Genomic DNA, 23678 nt, shown 5'->3' with positions numbered 1-23678 from the left:
TGTAAATGCTATGTAAATAGTTGCTGGCAGCAAAGAGCAAATTTTGCTTTTTGGAACTTAAAAAAAAATTTTCCCCAAGTATTTATGATGATCCATGGTTACCTGAATCCATGGATATAGAGGGCTGACTTCTTGTCCTATGACAAGATCCATTTTATCAATGTATTTCCTAACAATAAAGCATTCTTAGATAAACCCTACTTGGTGGTAATGAATGTCATTTTAATGTATTATTAAATAATTTACTAAGACTGAATTCAGAATTTTCACTGAACTTCCTAACTTCCTGTTTCATAATGGTTCTTCTCTTTTGGCTGTTAATGCGTAAGTCTAGTTTGGGTATTAAGAGTTATGTCAACTTTGTGGAATGAGCTGGGAAGCTGCAATTTACAGACATTTTAAACCAAAATTTTCATGTGTTGCTGGTTTAGTCAAAAGTTTCTACCTTATACTCACAATGTTAGTTTTTATTTTCTTTTTAACCTCGATGAGGAGACTTACATCTATCTCTACGGTAGCTGACCGCAGGTGTGAACTGTCCTGATTCCTCTGCATGTTGAAGTCATTTCAAGATTGTCACCCAATGTACGTGCCACTCCTCCAGTTCTAAGTCCTCATCAAGTATTGGTAAAAATGTGCGAAAGGAACATAGAGGGTAGACCCTTATGGCGAGCCACCAGAGACACCCTCTATGATTACAGTAACTCATGAGTCCATATCACTACGCACAACCCTTCAACCTGGCAGGAAACCATCTAACTATAATACTGTGCAACCTATGTTTTTCCAGCATATTCTAAAGAGTTTCATTCATTAGAGAGTAAAATCTGGAAATACCACATCTAAGTATTCATTCCCATGATTCTCCACTTTAGTAAACATTTCAAAATTACATTTTCATTTTTTATTATTTAAATGCTAGAAGTGCCAAACAAATTGTCTGAAAGGAACAATAAATGATCAGCATACCCCCCAAAAATCCCACTTGAAATACTTATTCCATTTTCAGTTCCACTAAAAAAACAAACAAACAAACAAAAAATACCCTTACTGTGATACATAAATCACATCTGGAAATATAAGCATTTTAACAGTGAAGAAGGCAGCACAAAATGTTTAATTCTCCTGGTTTCAAAAGTAACTATAAAAAAAGAATGTTTCAAAAGTGCACCGAGAATGTAACTCCACTTGTATAAAATGTCTAGAAAAGGCAAATTTATAGAGATAAAAAGAAGATCAATGGTTGCCTAGATTTGGGGTGTGCATCAGGATTAAGTGCAAATGAACATGAGAGATGTTTACTGGCTGTTCAGAATATTCTACAACTGAATTGTGATGATGACTATACAACCCTATGAATTTACTAAAATCACTGAACTGTGCAATTGAATACTTAAGATGGGAGAATTTTATGGTATATAAATTATACCCCAATAAAGCCATTAGAGAAAAGAAGTGCTATGAGAAGCCAAAAGGTAAGGCTGGCATACTCAAGTTTGAAACAATATGTTCATGGATGTCAAGAGAACCTGCTGCTACTTTCCTGCAGGTTCCAAAATCTCTAAGAAGCACCTATTGCTAAATACTCAAACCTGTCACTCACTATATGTCAGCAACAGCTTCTGCCAGATGACTCATAAATAAACGCTAGACTGCATTTACTAGCCCATATTTTGCCCTGGAGAGGGTGAGAAGGGAAGGCAATCAATTTTTTACTGAGACAATGACCATGTGGTTGACACTGAGGCTGAGCTCTTTCATTATCTTATTGAAACCTGAATTTAATCTTATGAGGTAGGCATTATTTAACCCCATTGTACAGAACAGGAAAAGGAGGCTCAAACAAGTTAAATATTTCAACCAAGATCACAGAATGAGTAAGCAATGGTGTCAAAATTGGAATCTACACTTGTCAGATTCCCAATTCCACACACTCGGCTTCCTCATGTTGGTCTGTGATGCCAAATTTACTCCTTCCAAATAGATTCAAGAAAATAACAAAAAGTATCAAATTTGAAATAAATATTTAGACATGAGAAGATTTCAACTCTCACTTCCCAAAGATGGAAATATATTCTTCATCAAAATTTGCTTTCCTATAAACAACATGCTCACTTGAAAATATTTCAACTGAACAAAAGGCAAATTAAAATAGCCCTATATGGTTATGCAACTCTCAAAGAGACATTTACAAACTTATCCCAAGAATAGTTAGTTCCAAGTGTAATAAACAATAGTGAACTATAAATTAACAAACCCTTTGGTTGGGCTGCTTTGTGTTTCTGACATAAAGATGCATTTCCTTTTGGCAGGAGGGTCTTCCTCTTCATCAGAAGAGCTTTCTATTGTTAGGTCAATGACATCCACTTTCTTCTTGCTTGCCTCATTGGCTACAGTCACTGAACAAGGCTTACTGAGGACACCTGCAGCTGCAAGTAGGGAACAGAGGGGCAAAAAAGTCAAAGGTGTAACACGAGCTCTAACCATAAGAGTTTTAACTGTGTAGCACATCCTGGAGAATACACAGCCAATAAAGCCCATACTCTGTCCCACGGACAGAGACCAACTCTCTAACTCCAGTCATCTGTCTATAAAATGACTGCTTACCTAGAGAGACAGGGTGAGCGCTATGCCTTGTGAGAAGCGAAAGCCTCTTTCAGATGGCACACTCCGCGTTATCTCCCCAGTACTGCGACAGATTTGCACAGATCCTGCACCTCACGCTGTCTCCCTAGGTGAGGACTCATGTTATACACAGACATCCGGAGTTAAGGGGCTGGTCTCTGGCCATGGACAAGAGTATGTAGCTTTACTGGCTGTGTATTCTCACAGACATGCGGTAGGGTTAAGTCAGAATCATACTTCCTATCTAGCAAAGCAGTGGTGCTCACATCAAAGAATATATAAGCTCTACACCATAAGCAAGAACTTGATAAAATTTTCACCTTGATAAGTGGAAAAAACCCCAAACATCTCACTTAAGTTACTCAGACATTTAAAGTTTTTCTTACCAGCTATCTACTTAGGTTCTCCTTTCTGCCCACTACAATAGTCTCACATGATATGTTAACTCACCATTTCAAAGAGTGGTGAGTTGACTCACCATTCTACTACAATCTATTTAGTAGAAAATGCATGCTACTTGATAATGGAAAAGCAGCAGCAACTAATTAACTAAATCACTACTTTTCTCAAGGATGAGGAAAACCCTGATCATTCCACCCATAGGTTCAGTAACAATCACAGGAGAATGATTAATATTGACATAAATCCTTTACTTTTTCCTCTCTTCTTACTCTGAATGCCTATTATTCATTACATTATTAGAATGTTAAATATAGTCAGCACAAAACTCAAATGCAGTGACTGGACTATGCCAGATAAAAAGAAACTAAGTTCACCTATCAGTTTCAATTTCTCAAACAGCCTTTATTTTCCCCACTCAGGGTAGACAGCACAGGGAGTTGAAGGTTGAGTATAATTCCTAGGTAACCAAGGCAAGAGTCAAATTTCTTCCCACAAGGCAACGGAAACAATTAGTTCACTTCTTTACCAACTAACCTATGACCATCTTCCCCCACCCTCCATTAATGGATGATACAGCCTCTCTAACCACACCTCCACCTGGGGTTCCTCCAACAGGTGCTCTAAAAATAATTCTGAGGGACCTCCTTGGCAGTCCAGTGGTTAAGACTCCGTGCTCCCAATGTAGGGGACATGGGTTCGATCCCTGGTCAGGGAACTAAGATCCCGCATGCTGCACAGTGTGCAAAATAAATAAATAATTTTTTATAATTTTTAAAATGAAAAGTTCCAAATAAGTGTCCATAGAAATGTCATTTATAATTTTTCATGTTGTAACAAGCACCATATATTAAAATGATTTTAAAGAACACAAGTAACAAATGTTGGAGAGGATGTGGAAAAAACGGAACTCTTGTGCACTGTTGGTAGGAATGTAAACTGGTGCAGCCACAGTGGAAAACAATATGGCAGTTTCTTAAAACATTAAAAATATAACTACCATATATGACCCAGCAATTCCACTCCTGGGTATATATCCAAAGAAAACCAAAAACACTAATTCGAAAAGATACATGCACCCCCAATGTTCATAGCAGCATTATTTACAAATGCCAAGATATGGAAGCAACCTAAGTGTCAACAGATGAATGGATAAAGACAGTGTGGTATATATATGTATTAATATATACAATGGAATATTACTCAGCCATAAAAAAGAACAAAATTTTGCCAGTTGCAGGAACATGAATGGACTTGGAGAGCATTATGCTAAGTGAAATAAGTCAGACAGAGAAGACAAATACTGTATGATATGACTTATATGTGGAATCTTAAAAATATAACAAACTAATGAATATAACAAAAAAGAAGCAGACTCACAGAGACAGAGAACAAACTAGTGGTGACAAGTGGGGAGAGTGAAGAGGGGAGGGGCATTATTACAGGGGTGGCGAAGCAGGAGATACAAACTATTAGCTATAGGATAAGCTACAGGATGTGTTGTATGACACAGGAAATATAGCCAATATCTTACAATAACTATAAATGGCGTATAACCTTTAAAAATTGTGAGTCACTACACTGTACACCTATAACTTCCATAATATTGTAGAGCAACTATACTTCAATAAAAAATAATAAAATGATTTAGGTGATTGTTTTATTTACTTTATATATGAAAAATATACTATGAAAAAACTGATTATAATGTGGTATAAACTTTAGCACACTTAAGAATAAAAACCATTTGGGAGAAATTACATATGTAATAGATGATCAAAAGATAAAGTGAGCAAACTGAGCTCCAAATGGTAGCTCTAATGGCCAAAGTTAACGCTAACGATAACATCACACAAGTCTCATCGTTTTGCTCTCTGCTGCCATTCTGCACATACTTTCTATTTTTGTACATGGTTGGCTGGATACTTTCATAGCTTCTTTCTTCGGTCTCATTGGGCACCAAGAACCATCTTCTTGGAATTTGATCTCATCCACATCAGAACAGTCATTGAGAATTTCCATAAAAAGCCTATAAACCAAGTAAGAAGTACAGAAATGGAATCAAATGGCTCTGTTCAAAGGTGAAATAAAGTAACACATTTTACCTTGGAGACAAAAGTAATGCTTTTTGTTTGTTTTGGCCCTAGGCTTTAGCTGTTTAACGGGCAACAGAAGAGTTAAGTGACTTACTGAATATCATCTTAAAAATCAGTGATTAAACAGAAATAGACACCTGGAACCTTCTTGCAGGGATTGGCAGTAAAGAAACCACCCTCAGGGACTTCCCTGGTGGTCCAGTGCTGGTAAGTCCGCCTTCCGATACAGGGGACACGGGTTCCATCCCTGGTTGGGGAGCTAAGAGCCACATGCTGCGGGCAACTAGGCCTGTGCACCACAACTACTGAGATTGCACACCTCAACAAGAGAGCCCACGTGCCACCAACTACAGAGTCCATGTACCCTGGAGCCCACACACCACAACTAGAGACAGAAAACGTGCACTCCACAACTAGAGAGAAGCCCATGCACCGCAAAAAAAAAAAAAAAAAAAAAAAAGATCCCACATGCCACAACAAAGACCCAACACAGCCAAAAAAAAAAAAAAACACAACCCTCAACATAACACATAAACCAAACATAAAAATTATTGGGTTCACGGCTTCCGGGAAGATAGAGGAAGAGTAAGACGCAGAGATCACCTTCCTCCCCGCAGATACACCAGAAATACATCTACACGTGGAGCAACTCCTACAGAACACCTACTGAACGCTGGCAGAAGACCTCAGACCTCCCAAAAGGCAAGAAACCCCACCACCACCACCACGTACCTGGGTAGGGAAAAAGAAAAAAGAATAAACAGAGACAAAAGGATAGGGACGGGACCTGCACCAGTGGGAGGGAGCTGTGAAGGAGGAAAGGTTTCCACACACTAGGAAGTCCCTTTGCGGGCGGAGACTGCGGGTGGCAGAGGGGGAAAGCTTCGGAGCCGTGGAGGAGAGCGCAGCCACAGGGGTGCGGAGGGCAAAGCAGAGAGATTCCTGCACAGATGATCGGTGCCGACGGGCACTCACCAGCCCAACCGGCACTCACCAGCCCAAGAGGCTTGTCTGCTCACCTGCCGGGGCAGGCGGGGCTGGGGGCTGAGGCTCCGGCTTCGGTCTGAGCTCTGGGAGAGGACTGGGGTTGGCGGCGTGAACACAGCCTGAAGGGGTTAGTGCACCATGGCTAGCCGGGAGGGAGTCCGGGAAAAGTCTGGAGCTGCCAAAGAGGCAAGAGACTTTTTCTTCCCTCTTTGTTTCCTGGTGCTCCAGATGAGGGGATTAAGAGCGCTGCTTAAAGGAGCTCCAGAGACAGGCGCAAGCCGCGGCTATCAGCGCAGACCCCAGAAACGGGCATGAGACACTAAGGCTGCTACTGCTGCCACCAAGAAGCCTGTGTGCGAGCACAGGTCACTATCCACGCCCCCCTTCCTGGGAGCCTGTGCGGCCCGCCACTGCCAGGGTCCCGTGATCTAGGGACAAATCCCCCGGGAGGACGCATAGTGCGCCACAGGCTGATGCAACGTCACGCCGGCCTCTGCCGCCACAGGCTCGCCACACACTCCGTGCCCCTCCCTCCCCCCGGCCTGAGTGAGCCAGAGCCCCTGAATCGGCTCCTTTAACCGAGTCCTGTCTGAGCGAAGAAAAGACGCCTCCAGCGACCTACATGCAGAGGCGGGGCCAAATCCAAAGCTGAACCCTGGGAGCTGTGAGAACAAAGAGAAAGGGAAATCTCTCCCAGCAGCCTCAGAAGGGCGTATTAAAGCTCCACAATCAACTAGATGTACCCTGCATCTGTGGAATACATGAATAGACAACAAATCATCCCAAATTGAGAAGGTGGACTTTGAGAGCAAGATTTATGATTTTTTCCCCTTTTCCTCTTTTTGTGAGTGTGTATGTGTATGCTTCTGTGTGATATTTTGTCTGTAGAGCTTTGCTTCCACCATTTGTCCAAGGGTTCTATCCATCCGTTTGTTTTTAATTTTTTTCTTAATACTTTTTATTTTAATAACTTTATTTTATTTTACTTTATCTTCGTTCTTTCTTTCCTTCCTTCCCTCCTTTAGACAACGAATCATCCCAAATTGAGGTGGACTTTGAGAGCAAGATTTATGATTTTTTCCGCTTTTCCTATTTTTGTGAGTATGTATGTGTATGCTTCTGTATGAGATTTTGTCTGTATACTTTTGCTTCCACCATTTGTCCTAGGGTTCTATCCGTCCCTTTTTTTTCCTCTTAATAATTATTTTTTTATTTTAATAACTTTATTATATTTTATCTTATTTTATTTTACTTTATCTTCTTTCTTTTTTTCCTTCCTTCCTTCCCTCCCTCCTTTCTCTCTCTCTCTCTCTCTCTTTCTCTTCCTTTCTTTCTTTCTACTTTTTCTCCCTTTTATTCTGAGCCATGTGGATGAAAGGCTCTTGGTGCTGCAGCCAGGAGTCAGTGCTGTGCCTCTGAGGTGGGAGAGCCAACTTCAGGACACTGGTCCACAAGAGACCTCCCAGCTCCACATAGTATCAAACAGCGAAAACCTCCCAGAGATATCCATCTCAACACCAGCACCCAGCTTCACTCAACGACCAGCAAGCTACAGTGCTGGTCATCCTATGCCAAACAACTAGCAAGACAAGAACACAACCCCATCCATTAGCAGAGGGGCTGCCTAAAATCATAATAAGTCCACAGACACCCCAAAACACACCACCAGACGTGGACCTGCCCACCAGAAAGACAAGATCCAGCCTCATCAACCAGAACACAGGCACTAGTCCCCTCCACCAGGAAGCCTACACAACCCACTGAACCAACCTTAGCCACTGGGGACAGACACCAAAAACAACAGGAACTACGAACCTGCAGCCTGCAAAAAGGAGACCCCAAATACAGTAAGATAAGCAAAATGAGAAGACAGAAAAACACACAGCAGATGAAGGAGCAAGAAAAAACCCCACCAGACCTAACAAATGAAGAGGAAATAGGCAGTCTACCTGAAAAAGAATTCAGAATAATGATAGTAAAGATGATCCAAAATCGTGGAAATACAATAGACAAAATGCAAGAAACACTTAACAAGGACCTAGAAGAACTAAAGGTGAAACAAACAACAGTGACCAACACAATAAATGAAATGAAAAATACTCTAGATGGGATCAATAGCAGAATAACTGAGGCAGAAGAACGGATAAGTGACCTGGAAGATAAAATAGTGGAAATAACTACTGCAGAGCAGAATAAAGAAAAAAGAATCAAAAGAACTGAGGACAGTCTCAGAGACCTCTGGGACATTAAACGCACCAACATTCGAATTATAGGGGTTCCAGAGGAAGAGAAAAAGAAAGGGGCTGAGAAAATATTTGAAGAGATTATAGTTGAAAACTTCCCTTATATGGGAAAGAAAAGAGTTAATCAAGTCCAGGAAGCACAGAGAGTCCCATACAGGATAAATCCAAGGAGAAATACGCCAAGACACATATTAATCAAACTGTCAAAAATTAAATACAAAGAAAACATATTAAAAGCAGCAAGGGAAAAATAACACACAAGGGAATCCCCATAAGGTTAACAGCTGATCTGTAGCAGAAACTCTGCAAGCCAGAAGGGACTGGCAGGACATATTTAAAGTGATGAAGGAGAAAAACCTACAACCAAGATTACTCTACCCAGCAAGGATCTCATTCAGATTTGATGGAGAAATTAAAACCTTTACAGACAAGCAAAAGCTGAGAGAGTTCAGCACCACCAAACCAGCTCTACAACAACTGCTAAAGGAACTTCTCTAGGCAAGAAACACAAGAGAAGGAAAAGACGTACAATAATGAACCCAAAACAATTAAGAAAATGGGAATAGGAACATACATATCGATAATTACCTTAAATGTAAATGGACTAAATGCTCCCACCAAAAGACACAGATTGGCTGAATGGATACAAAAACAAGACCCATATATTTGCTGTCTAAAAGAGACCCACTTCAGACCTAGAGACACATACAGACTGAAAGTAAGGGGATGGAAAAAGATATTTCATGCAAATGGAGATCAAAAGAAAGCTGGAGTAGCAATTCTCATATCAGACAAAATAGACTTTAAAATAAAGACTATTAGAAGAAACAAAGAAAGACACTACATAATGATCAAGGGATCAATCCAAGAAGAAGATATAACAATTGTAAATATTTATGCACCCAACATAGGAGCACCTCAATACATAAGGCAAATACTAACAACCATAAAAGCAGAAATCAACAGTAACACATTCATAGTAGGGGACTTTAACACCCCACTTTCACCCATGGACAGATCATCCAAAATGAAAATAAATAAGGAAACACAAGCTTTAAATGACACATTAAACAAGATGGACTTAACTTGATATTTATAGGCCACTCCATCCAAAAACAACAGAATACACATTTTTCTCAAGTGCTCATGGAACATTCTCCAGGAGAGATCATATCTTGGGTCACAAATCAAGCCTTGGTAAATTTAAGAAAACTGAAATTGTATCAAGTATCTTTTCCAACCACAACGCCATGAGACTAGATATCAATTACAGGAAAAGATCTGTAAAATATAAAAACACATGGAGGCTAAACAATACACTACTTAATAATGAAGTGATCACTGAAGAAATCAAAGAGGAAATAAAAAAATACCTAGAAACAAATGACAATGGAGACACAATGACCCAAAATCTATGGGATGCAGCAAAAGCAGTTCTAAGGGGGAAGTTTATAGCAATACAAGCCCACCTTAAGAAGCAGGAAACATCTCGAATAAACAATCTAACCTTGCACCTCAAGCAATTAGAGAAAGAAGAACATAAAAACCCCAAAGCTAGCAGAAGGAAAGAAATCATAAAAATCAGATCAGAAATAAATGAAAAAGAAATGAAGGAAACAATAGCAAAGATCAATAAAACTGAAAGCTGGTTCTTTGAGAAGATAAACAAAATAGATAAACCACTAGCCAGACTCATCAAGAAAAAAAGGGAGAAGACTCAAATCAATAGAATTAGAAATGAAAAAGTGGAAGTAACAACTGACACTGCAGAAATAAAAAAGATCATGAGAGATTACTACAAGCAACTCTATGCCAATAAAATGGACAATCTGGAAGAAATGGACAAATTCTTAGAAATGCACAGCCTGCCAAGACTGAATCAGGAAGAAATAGAAAATATGAACAGACCAATCACAAGCACTGAAATTGAAACTGTGATTAAAAATCTTCCAACAAACAAAAGCCCAGGACCAGATGGCTTCACAGGCGAATTTTATCAAACATTTAGAGAAGAGCTAACACCTATCCTTCTCAAACTCTTCCAAAATATAGCAGAGGGAGGAACACTCCCAAATTCCTTCTACGAGGCCACCATCACCTTGATACCAAAACCAGACAAGGGTGTCACAAAGAAAGAAAACTACAGGCCAATATCACTGATGAACATAGATGCAAAAATCCTCAACAAAATAGTAGCAAACAGAATCCAACAGCACATTAAAAGGATCATACACCATGATCAAGTGGGGTTTATTCCAGGAATGCAAGGATTCTTCAATATACGCAAATCTATCAATGTGATACACCATATTAACAAATTGAAGGAGAAAAACCATATGATCATCTCAATAGATGCAGAAAAAGCTTTTGACAAAATTCAACACCCATTTATGATAAAAACCCTGCAGAAAGTAGGCATAGAGGGAACTTTCCTCAACATAATAAAGGCCATACATGACAAGCCCACAGCCAACATCGTCCTCAATGGTGAAAAACTGAAAGCATTTCCACTAAGATCAGGAACAAGACAAGGTTGCCTACCCTCACCACTCTTATTCAACACAGTTTTGGAGTTTTAGCCACAGCAATCAGAGAAGAAAAGGAAATAAAAGGAATCCAAATCAGAAAAGAAGTAAAGCTGTCACTGTTTGCTGATGACATGATACTATACATAGAGAATCCTAAAGATGCTACCAGAAAACTACTAGAGCTAATCAATGAATTTGGTAAAGTAGCAGGATATAAAATTAATGCACAGAAATCTCTGGCATTCCTATATACCAATGATGAAAAATCTGAAAGTGAAATCAAGAAAACACTCCCATTTACCACTGCAACAAAAAGAATTAAATATCTAGGAATAAACCTACCTAAGGAGACAAAAGACCTGTATGCAGAAAATTATAAGACACTGATGAAAGAAATTAAAGATGAAACACATGGAGAGATATACCATATTCTTGGATTGGAAGAATCAACATTGTGAAAATGACTCTACTACCCAAAGCAATCTACAGATTCAATGCAATCCCTATCAAATTACCACTGGCATTTTTCACAGAACTAGAACAAAAAATTTCACAATTTGTATGGAAACACAAAAGACCCTGAATAGCCAGAGCAATCTTGAGAACGAAAAACGGAGCTGGAGGAATCAGGCTCCCTGACTTCAGACTATACTACAAAGCTACAGTAATCAAGACAGTATGGTACTGGCACAAAAACAGAAAGATCAGTGGAACAGGATAGAAAGTCCAGAGATAAACCCACGCATATATGGACACCTTATCTTTGATAAAGGAGGCTTGCCACAACTAGAGAGAGCCCTCGCACAGAAACAAAGACCCAACCCAGCCAAAAATAAATATAAATAAATAAATAAATTTTGGGGAAAAAAAAGACATTTGTAAAAACTTTACCACAAAGAAAATTCTAGGCCCAAATGTCTTCACTAGGAAATGCTACCAAATATTTGAGGATTCATGGTACCACTACTTCCCGCTCCCTATATAAGGCCAGCATTACTCTGATACTAAAAACAGACAAAGACAAAACAAGAAAACAACAGACCACTATCTCTCATGAACTTTAGCAAAACAAACCCAACAATAAATATAAAAGATAACAAATCATGACCAAGTGGGATCCATCTCCAGAATGAAAGGTTGTTTAATATTTGAAAGTCAATCAATGCAAATCATCATGTCAACAGACTAGTCAGTTCAAGACAGCAGGACAAAGATATAAAAGGCATCCAGATTAAAAAGGACAAAGTAAGACTGTCTTTATTCCTAAAATATTACTGCCTGTACAGAATATCCTATGTTCTATAACAATGCTATTCGAACTACAAGACGCATTTAGTAAGGTTTCAAGATAGAACATACAAAAATCAACTATATTTCTATATAATACAACTAAAAATATAAAAAACAATACCACATGAAAAATATGAAACAATGGGATAAATCTGACATAAAGCATACAAGACCTATATACTGAAAACCACCAAACATACTGAAACCTAATTAACTAAATAGATATATATCATGTTCATGGATCAGAAGACTAAATATTGTGAACTCACCCTTAACTTATCTATAGATTCAACATTATACAAATCAAAAACCCAGATTTGTTTTCTAATTGACAAGCTGATTCTAAAATATGCAATGAAATGCAAAATATGTACAATTGTCAAAATAATTTTGAAAAAGAATGAAGTTAGAAGTCCCACATTACCCTGATTTCCAGACAGTGCAGTACTGACATAAATATAGACAAATCAATGGAACAAAGTTCAGAGATAAATCCACATATATATGGCCGACTGATTTTTGAAAAGAAGGTGTAAAGGCAATTCAATGAGGAAAATACAATCTTTTCACCAATGTGGCAGAACAACTCCATGACTGTTTGCCAAAAACAAAAATGAAGCTAAAACCCTGCTTCTTATCTCACACCATATACAAAAATTAACTTGAAGTAGATAACAGATCTAAGTATAAAATTAAACTACAGAACTTCTAAAGCAAGCAAGGAGAAAATTTTTCTGACCTTAGGTTAGGAAAAAATGTCTTAATATGATATCAAAAGCACAGTACATAAAAGAAAGCCTTGATAAACTGGCCTTAATCCAAGAACTTTTTCTCTTTGAAAGACACTATTAAGAGACTGAAAAGAGGAAATGGCAGAAAACATTAGCAAACTACAGATCTGATAACGGACTTACATTCATAATATATAAAGAACTATCAAAACTCAGTAATATGAAAAACAAACAACCCAGCTGAAAAATGGGCAAAAGTTTAAGCAGTCACTTCACCAAAGATGACACACAGATGGCAAATAAACACACAAGAAGATGCTCAATACAGTCATAACGGAAATGCAAATCAAATCCACAATGGGGTACCACCATATACCAGTAGAATGTCTAAAATTTAAAAAACTAACCACACCAAACGTTGATGAGAACGTGGAGCAACTGGAACTCTCATATACTGCTAGTGGGAATATAAAAGAGTACAACCACTTTGGAAAACAGTTTGGTAATTTATTAAAAAATTAAGCATACACCTAGTATGTGACCAGGGATTCCACTCGTAAGTACTTACCCCAGGTAAATTAAAACATCAGTCCACACAGAGACCTGGACATGAATGTTCTTAGCAGCTTTATTTGCAAGAACCCCAAACCAGAAGGAACGCATAAACAAGTGAATTGATAAACTGTGGGATATCTGTACAATGGAATGCTATTCAGGAATAAAAATGAAAAAACTATTGGTACATGCAGCAACGTGGACAAATCTCAAAGCAAGCATACTGAATAAAAATAAGCTAGACAAAGGAAGCAGACACTTTATGATTCTATTCATACAAAATTCTAGAAAATCCAAAACAATCTGTAGCAGCAGAAAGCATACCAGTGTTTGACTGAGGATACAGTGAAAGAAAGAGATTAGGAAGATACATGAGAAAACTTTAGGTAGGACAGATATATTCATTATCTTATTATAATGATATTACAGGTGTATACTGGGTCAAAATGTACCAAACTGTACACTTTAAATATGGGCAGTTCTTATATCTCGATAAAACTGATAAAAACAAATAAGGAAAAATGCTACCTTCATTAGAATATGTAATACTTTAAATATGTATATTCCCTAATTATATGAAAAACATAATTCCAATCAAAATCCAAACAGGATTTCTTTGTGTAATTTAAGGATGCTTTTATTCAAGTGAATATGGCAAACTGTAATAAGTCAAGAAAATTCTGAAACATAGGCCTAAGAGATATTAATGAATAACAGAAATCCAATAATTAAAATAGTTTTGTACTGGCCAATACTTTGATCAATGGCACAAATACCAGTTCAGAAATGACACTTGAGTACAAAAAATGTTTTAAATGATGGAGGCAGTGTCTTAAGCCCATGGGAGAGATTACTCATTAAGTGTTGGTGAGATTACTGACCAACCTTCAGGTGGAAGGGTGGAGTAATGGGATCACCTATTCGCTACCCTAAAGTTTCTCCCCTATCCCCAATTTTTTCACATAGTTCCATTCTTTACCTTCATAGCGCTTAACACAATATGCAGTTCTTTACTGTCTCCCACTCTGGAAGTGCTCTGTTTACCATTTTAGATCTAGTATCTGACACACAGCCAGTATTTAATAAGTATTATATTGAATGACTTCGTGAAGGAATGCATGATGGAATAAAGAACTGCATGAATGGAAGGGGAAAAAAAAATGAAATCTTAAAAGTACCTGACAAAAAAACAAGTGAATGCTCATATAAAATCTCTGGGACTTTCTAAAACACATTAAAGACAGAAAACCAAAATGAAGAGACAGACTTGATGGAATAAAAATTTAAAGTTTCTGAATGAGAAAAATGTCACAATACAATCAGAAGGCAAACTGGGAAAATATATTTAGCACATGTAAACAGAGAAATTAATATCCTCAGTATATAATGAGCATTTATAAGTCAGTAAGAAAAAGATGAACCACAAAGGAAAAAAAACATTAAGCGACAATTCATAAAAAGTATTATAACAACCAATATAAGGATGAAGATAATAATTGATAATTATTGATAACTGATAATTCTTACAATAAATAAAAATCAAAACAATAAGATATCTTTTCAACTAGAAAACTAGTAAAGGCATTTTAAAAATAAGATTTAATATGATAAGCTTGGTAAGAAGACTGAGAAGTGGGCTTCCAATACACTACTGGCAGGAGAGTGAAATGACAACTAGGAGCGTAAAATCGTTTACTCCTCCTGGGAGGCATCTTGGTAATAAATAGTAAAAGTCTTAAAATTATATATTCTCTTTTATTCAGCATTTCAATTTCTAAGAGCTTAAGGGAAAAAACCCTGTCTAAACGAGCAAACAAAAGCTTCAAAAATGTTCATATCACAAGGTAAAACAGAAAGAGTGGCAACCATGTAGGCTATAATATTGGGTTGGCCAAAAAGTTCGTTTGGGTTTTTCCGTAAGATCTTATGGAACTTTTTGGCCAACCCAAGAGGAAAGAAAACAAACAAGCAAACAAACCAAAAAAACCGCTTAAATGATTAGTAATGTACCCACAATGGAACATCAAGTATCTAGGAAACATACCCTAAAATATTAATGGGCAAAGGGACATGACATATGCAACTTAATTCTCAAATGGTTCAAAAGGTTTCTGAAAATAGTAATCTCTTTCTCTCTATATACACACATGCACACACCAAAAATACCTACACATTAAAAGGGAATGTGACAAAACAAATATGGCAGAATGTTAACAACTAACACATTGTGCTACTGTGCAACTTCTTGCTAAGTTTGAAATTATTTCAAAGTAAGTTAAAAAGTAAAAGTTTACAGAGAAAAAAGTCCCATCACTCTTCATTGTCTCATTCCTCTCTACAGTAATACTCTTTTCAAACTGAAAAAAATGCTGAAGTATCTTTAAAGATCTAGGATATTTTTCACTCTACAGAGTGAAAATCATGATGTATATACACATCATTATGCAAAGAGTGATTTCAATCTTTTTAATACATCAATAACAAAATCATCACCATAGGGTGGGATGCTGATGATTTTATTTTAATCTTTTCATTAACTGTATTTCCTAAATGTTAATAGGGGTGCATGGATGATATATGCAATTTTTTTAAACAGTGTTACAGGAAAAAAAGGGTACCTCATTTACTAATAATTAGTTTATATCATTTTCCTTAATTCTGACATATGCAATATGACATGAGAGATAATGCTTAAGAGTTTGGGCTCCAGAGTCAGAAAAACCTGGAAGCGAATTCTAGTTTTAAACTTAACAGCTGCATAACACAACTCTATCTACCCTACCACTTGCTCTGCGGTTTTACACAGACCTGGTTGCTCTTCAAGAAGTTCTAGGTAAGCAAAATGACATCACTAAGTGGATTTTACCCTTTCCTATGGACAATGAAATATCATGAAAAGCAAAAATAAAAGGAAACTACTCACCCTCTTGTCCCCAACACAAAGAATATTATAAAGATAAAAGGGCCACTAACTACAGTTTAGAAATAAGATTAAGTATAATTATTATGTTGGGATACACTTACCCATCTAAAATTAGACTTTCATAGGCAGCTTTTTTGTCACACACAGGACAAATCCAGGTGGGCTTCTTCTCATTCATTTGCAGATAAAGGGCAGCATCAAAGCACTGTAGATGTGTACAAGTCACTGCACGGCATGGGATTGTCAGCCTCATTTTTCCTAACTATAGGACAGGGAAGACAACATGGGAAATCATTTCAGAAAAGAGAACAAAGCCTCAAGTCATAAAAATGTGAAGAAGTCATACGAGACTAACAAAATGAAAAAGAAACGAAACTAAAACCAGTATTTATTTCCATCAAGATTGCTATATATTTTATTTGTATTCACTGAAGGACGTATAATTTTTAAAAGACCATCTCACTTTCTGAAAGTAGGTAAAACTTGTAAATTCACAGGTAGGAAAAGATATATATACAATGAAAACATGTCTCTTTCTCATCTCTTCCCCTATTTAGAGAGAACCACTATTATCCATCTCTTGCATGTCCTTTCACAGATGTTCTATGCATAATCAAATGTGTATTTTAAAAAACATATCCCTAGATACGGTGGTGTGCAATTCACACAATTCTGTACTTACATTTAAACTGTCTCCAATCTCATCACAACAAATAATACTGCAATAAATAGCTATGGGATAAATTCCTAAAAGTAAACTTTTTGAGTCAAAGAAAAAGTGTATGATTTTTGTCACAATGACAAACTATCTTCCACAGAGGTTACCTACTGATTTACACATATACATGTATTAATGTGCTTGGTTCCCCTCGACCTTGTCAATATAGCGCTATTGAATCCTTTGACCGCTGCCAATCTGATAGGTGAAAAGTACCCCATTGTAGTTTTGGAATACACTTCTCTTATTATAAGTGAAGTTGAACTGCTGCTGCTGCTTTTTTTTCCTTTTTTTTTTTTTTTTACTTCTAAGGGTCATTTGTGTTTCCAAGAACTGTCTATTAATAACCTTTTCTCATTTTCCACTTGGTTATTTATCTTTGGTTACCTATATTAATCAGCCTCATGTATGTGATATGAATTGCAAATACATTTTTATATACTTTTTTTCACTTTTGTATAAGCGCATATGTTGATGTTTCAATATACTCTTATAACCTAGTACTCTGTTCAATTCTTATTCCAGTTGGTAGAGGAATACCAACATCAAGACATATACAGCATCCAGATTAGATCAGATCAAGTTTTTCTGTAGAGCCTTTTGAATCTCCCTGTATACTCCCTTTATAGAAAAGATCTCAGTTTATAACCAGCTCTCTTGTTCTGATAGAAAATCTGTTTCTCCGACTACACTCTAAGCCCCACAAGGTCTATGTCACTGTTCACCAGTGTAATCCAAGTGTCACAACACAGTACCAAGCACGCAGCCTATGCTCAGTATTTGTCAGCCAGATGGTAGAATGAATGGAGAAAGTGGGTAAGGGTCAAAGAGAAAGAAAAGGAAGAAGGAAAGACTTCTTTATTTGCACTATAAAGTCTAGAAGAAGTCACAGCTAAACTATAACACTGTTAACTCTGCCTGAGGGGTAGGATTTTTAGAATTTTCCTTTTTTTTTTTTCTTTTGGTTTATCTGTAATTTCTTTCTGCTAAAATGAACATTTGGTTATTTTATAATTTAAAAAGAAAATAATTATCCAACTCATCATTATAGCAGTAACTAATGCTTATATAGTTGTACCTACATGTTAAGGTATCATGTTGAATACTTTACATTAATCTTCGTGACACTTTACATTTTAACCTAACAACTACACTATACAGTTGATATATATTATCATCCCCATTTTATAACGAGGAAATAGGCAAAAAGAAGCTAACTAAATTGACTAACATTACAAAGTTAGAAAGTGGCAGAGTCAATATTTGAATACAGATGCTCTAACTCCAGAGTCCATACTACCTCTAAGTGTCTAGGATTCTAAAAGAGATTTTGGAAGTTACAGTGATTCATGCAAGTATGCAGCACAATTTAACTATTTAAGATGGAAAAAAAGTGAGAAAAGAATGTGAGGCAATTTCTCTTCTATGATATTTCCCTCTATATTTTCCCTTCCTTTAATAACAAATTATCCCTTAAGTAATGTAGAACCTTACAGCATGCTAAAGACGTTTATGTAAATTTCATACAATTCTCATAACAACCCCATGACTCCAAAAGGACTAGTATCTATATATCTACTTCTGAAATGAAGATGCTGAGGCTACAAGAGGCTAAAAACAATACAATCACTAAGATGCAGTTGCTAGAGCTATAACACAAATCCAAATATTTTTCAATTTCATAAAGACGTTCCTAGTTTTACATTATACATGGTGGTAGTTTTTGGTTTTACTTATCTACCATTTCCTACTTTGCTAAGAGTTTTTGTTCTATAGGAATGGATGTTGACTAAATATCTATTTAGCACCTAATGAGATGATCAGAGAATTTTTTTCTTCAATTATTATTATAGATAATTTCAACAGATTTTCTGATATAAAACTATACTTGCATTCCTAAGAGGCATCCCTTTGTTATCACATATTATCCTTGAAAAAGAGTACTGGATTCTACTGGCTAGTGTTTTATTTAGGAATTTTCCATCATTGTTTTTTTACATAATCCATGTTTGTAAACAACCCAAATAATCACTAAAAACAGGTGAAAAAAATAAGCTGTACCATACCAATTCAACAAAATACCTAGAGTGGTTAAAATTAGATCTAGACATATTAATATATTTAAGATATACCATTAATTTAAAGACAGTAAACCACTGAACAGTATATATAGCACAATACAGTTTTTTCCAATAAACATACATATGATTATAAAGAGTTAAATCTAGAAAGAAAGATATCATATTATTTAAAATGTTACTTCTGAATAGGTTTTAGTAATTTAAAATTTTCTCTTTTGTTTATTTGAACAACTGTATAATAAAGTAGGCATTATTTGTCAATTTTTTGGATTTGTTTCTTTAAAATAATGTTCTATCTAACTCAACCTACTACGGTTTTTTTAGGCAACCAGATCTCAAACTTTTGGCTTTAGAATCCCTTTACACTCTTCAAAATTGAGAACCTCCAAGAGCTTATATGTATGTAAGTTGTATTTACCAATATTTATTGTATTAGAAATGAAGAGACATTTTTAAAACACAAGAATACACAAGTACACATTCCATCAGCCATCAGAGTAATGACATCAGCCCCTGTCAGGTAACCCCTATCAAATATCACTGTCTACTCATGACAGAATGAGAGCAAGAAAGGGACAAACTGTGTCCTAGTATTATTATAAATAGTTTTGACTTTCTGGACCTCTTCAAAGAGTCTCAGGGATCCCCAGGTACCCTTGGGCCACAATTTGCAATCTGCTGCTTTTTTCTTTTTCTTCCTCTTCTATGCCATTCTCATCTCTCCTGTAACTGCTTTAGAATTTCCACAGCATAAAGAAACAAAAACATTCAGGACTACAAAAGTTGCTGATCCTAAATTTAATGCTACTCTAGTGTCTTACAAGAGCTAATGAACATTTCCCAAGTTAAAAAAGCATTTATTACTAACTGGCAAAATCTGACCGATTTCCTAATACTGATTATGTAATGTTAATAAAAAAAGATTTGAATGTGCTGAATTCTATTTAGTCAGATGATGGCACTGTTTTGAAAAGTATTGATTTTATGAATAAAATGGTATCTAACACCGTAATGCAGCTTTTTTATTAATCAAATATTAAGCAGGTAGTATCCAAATTGATTTTTACTTCATTATAGACTAATTAGTATCTGTCTAAAGAAAGAGTAGGTATAAGCAAAAATGGCTCAAATCAGTGGTTCCAAACTATTTGTAGAAGCGGTACCTTTTTTTAAAAAATCTTGAGTCAGAATCAAACAAGACATAAAATCAAACCTGTTTTTCTTTTCTATCCTGGGGCACCCACCTAGCCTACCTCTGCAGGACAGTCCAAAATTCACTAGCTAATATCACTAAGATGGAACTCCTATGTAAAATTCAGATACTGTGTTCAAAAATTTAATTATACACACTCAATCAGATCCCTCTTTAACAGCTGTTGTAAAATTACCTTCCTTAGGTCCTAAGGACAGAGGTTTTGAACTGTGCTCTCACTATCCAGATTCACGTCTACTTCAAATCACTTTACAAACCATACTGTGAAATAGAACATTTCTTCCACAACCTTAAGCTATCATTTTCTCTCATTTTTGCCTAATTAACCCATGGTTCACCACTTATCCTTCCAAACGCCTATGATCCTTTTTTTCTTCACCGTTTCCCATCACCACCCCAGATCCTGTGTTATTTCCACAGTCAGCTGGATACACTCCCTCCATTCTGCTATCTTCAACTGATACTAGTATTATCTCTGCCTCTAAAACTACTTTCATCATCTAACTTCTGTCATCTCTGTTAAATTTGATCAAAACACCTGTTTGGTTTTCTGATAACATAGATCACATCCTATAGTTAGCAACCCAATGTTAGGTTAACACTAGTATGGTCTGAAGAGTACCATTCACTCTTTTCTTAGAAAGTGCTCTGAAAAAATCAGGTAGGATGAATACTGAGGAAAGCTCAAAAGATAAGTCTCAGAAACAGATCTGTTTTCACTTGTAAGCAGAGAAAGAAAACATTTAATGAACTTAAAACAGAATTTTGTTACTTCATTTCTTCAAATCATTGAAATGTTAGTTTTCTTAAAACTGTCAGTTTTATTAAAATTGACACATGTGAAAGGAACTATTCCCTATTCTTATATAGAAGAAATCCTGACGATGCCAATATACCACTTTCACTATTTTGAATGTCCAAGAATCCAATAGTTTGGTTATTGTTTTGTTTTGGTTGTTGTCATGTAGAACAGCACAGTGTTTGAAGGAAAAAATGGAAAAAAAAATTAAAAACCAGTTCCAAGACAGTAAGACTTACAGAAAATGGAACTGTGCAAACTGTACAACTCCTTAGGTAAATTGTGTAGAAGCGCTTTCTTCCTGATAGAATAGTCTGACATACTAAAACAAAAAGGTGACGTGAGTTCCCTTCCCAAATAGTGGTTGTGCTTAGAATATAGCCGGCAATGAACATTTGCTGAATATACTAGAGTTAAATCATAAGAAACTTCCAATATCCAAATTGTTTTTGATGAACAAAATGGCAATTTCATGTGTTCCAATTTAATATCAATCTTAACATGAGAAGGAGGAAAAGGTACTGTGAAGAAATGAACTCAAATGAACTCATGCCCAGCTTGTGAGTAGAGGAGGTCCCAAGCCCCTCTAGGGCCCCTGCCACCACCTCAGGGCATTAATGTCCTCCTGCAGACCTTCTCTGTGTTTCATAAACACACGTTTCCGATTTCGAAGCAATCCCAATTTCATGTTAAGTCTATCCCTTTCCAATAAAGGTAAGTTAAAGTTAATGATAATAGATAATAAATCTTTAGAAAGAAAGATATCTGCTTTCCCAAATAGAGAGGTAGACTTATAATCAGGATATTTATATTTTTGGTCCAATGTGGCAATATGGTACACTGTCTTATAAGAGAACTGGAATAATGTCAGAAGACCAAAATTTAAATCCTTGTTCTACTACAAACTAACTGTGTGATTTGGGTTAGCCAACCCCTTTCAGTCTCAGGTTCCTCATCTGAAAATGGGAACAATTCCATACAGGCTTGCTAATTAGACAATATAAGGAGCACATAATAGGAACTTAACAAATTATTCCCTTCTCTGACACAATTCTCTTTCCATTTAAAAAACTGTATGTTTCTCACAATGGTAGCTGGTCACCAAATGCCTCCCCCCGGCAACTATATTATAAATTCCTAATTCCATACTTTTCTCATAAAGTTCCTCTCATCTGCAAAGGGTCCCCTCCAAGAGTAGTGATTTTAAAGAAGCCTTCATCCACTATTCCTGACCTCGCCTATCAATTAGCATTTATTAGGTCCTAATAACTTTACTGTTATTTTTCAATACCGTTTATATTGATAAAAGGAGCCAACTCTCTAGATATGTTCAGTATTAGCTGTGGATTATCGATAATTAACTGTGACAGATTATTCTGAACCTAAAACTCTCTTTCCTCTTTGATGCAATATCCCTTTACATCTCTTCTTGCTTAGTCATTGCCTGAAGAATGTTTGCATTCTTTGGAATTATAATGCTTAACCATGAAGATCCCCGAATGGGAAAACGAAAAAAGTTCAAAATTCCATAATATACCATTCATTCACATACTTACTTTTATAGGAAAATTAGTAATTTATAAAAAGTAAGATGCCCCAGAATGTTTTGTTGCTTTACTTACAGGGCACATCAAGGACACCCGAAGGCTAGTGGTAGCAATTTCACTATCAGGATCCGCAGTAAGTTTTTCTTTAACTTTAGGAGGGAAAATCAATAATAAAAACACAGTTTAAAAAATTAATTGTGACATATGAATAGAATTATAGAAATATATATATCATCTTATATAAAGTTTGCCAAACACTTCAAACAGATCAAGAAACTACAAAAACAAAACAAAACAAACAAAATGTTAAGTATTAATGTACTAAAAACACAACCATACTTCCAGTATTAGGTTAAAGAATTACAAACTCTAGATGACATGTTTAATTAAATTTTTAAATTTTCTTTTTAAAAGTAAAATTGCAGGTGAGGAAGAGTTTCAAAGCAGAAAGCTGTTTAAGACTTAAGAACAATACAACAATTAGGAAAGGAACTTGGAAGGCAGCTATCCTCTGAGCTTCAACGCTTTTCTAAAACACATTCGTGACTGTTTTAATTTGGGAGTACTGGTAATTTCCAACAATTGTTAAATTTGTAAACAGAAAAGGTAAAATATTCTTATACTTCCTTTAACTATTGAAAACTACTATGGATGTGGGAATGTCTGTGATCTTAATCATCATGTAATGTATACAAGTTACTGTCTATCTATACAAGCTAATGAAGACATACACCACCTTCAGATGCCTAATTCTCAACACCACAATAGCGAGAACAGGACTGTAAGTAGAGACAGTGGAACCTGAGTGGGGTAAAAAAAAACTATGGAAGAGCTTCCATGGCTTTCAGCTCTAGGCAGGAAGATCAATACTGTACTGTCTGAAATGAGAAATGGCTTGAGTATAAGAAACAAAATACCATTTCAACAGCCCTACTTGGTTCCC

General features: G+C 36.2%; 1 protein-coding gene across 14 annotated transcripts in view; it reads right to left on the bottom strand.

Annotated features, from left to right (window-relative positions):
• The window catches only part of PIAS2 (protein inhibitor of activated STAT 2), a 93050-nt gene that overhangs the window by 16825 nt on the left and 52547 nt on the right, over positions 1-23678 (bottom strand). For all 14 annotated transcript variants that reach the window (XM_049697876.1, XM_049697877.1, XM_033421355.2 and 11 more), the window contains 4 exons: positions 22811-22884; positions 16479-16639; positions 4920-5053; positions 2258-2429 (listed from right to left, as the gene is read on the bottom strand). In XM_049697876.1, the coding sequence (XP_049553833.1) occupies positions 2258-2429; positions 4920-5053; positions 16479-16639; positions 22811-22884 (541 nt within the window). The remainder of the gene's footprint in view (positions 1-2257; positions 2430-4919; positions 5054-16478; positions 16640-22810; positions 22885-23678) is intronic.

Source organism: Orcinus orca, chromosome 15 (genome assembly GCF_937001465.1).
Source record: "Orcinus orca chromosome 15, mOrcOrc1.1, whole genome shotgun sequence".
In the NCBI taxonomy this organism is placed as follows: Eukaryota; Metazoa; Chordata; class Mammalia; order Artiodactyla; family Delphinidae; genus Orcinus; species Orcinus orca.
Note: the sequence above shows the minus strand (reverse complement) of the source record. Positions and strands in the feature narration are given on the sequence as shown.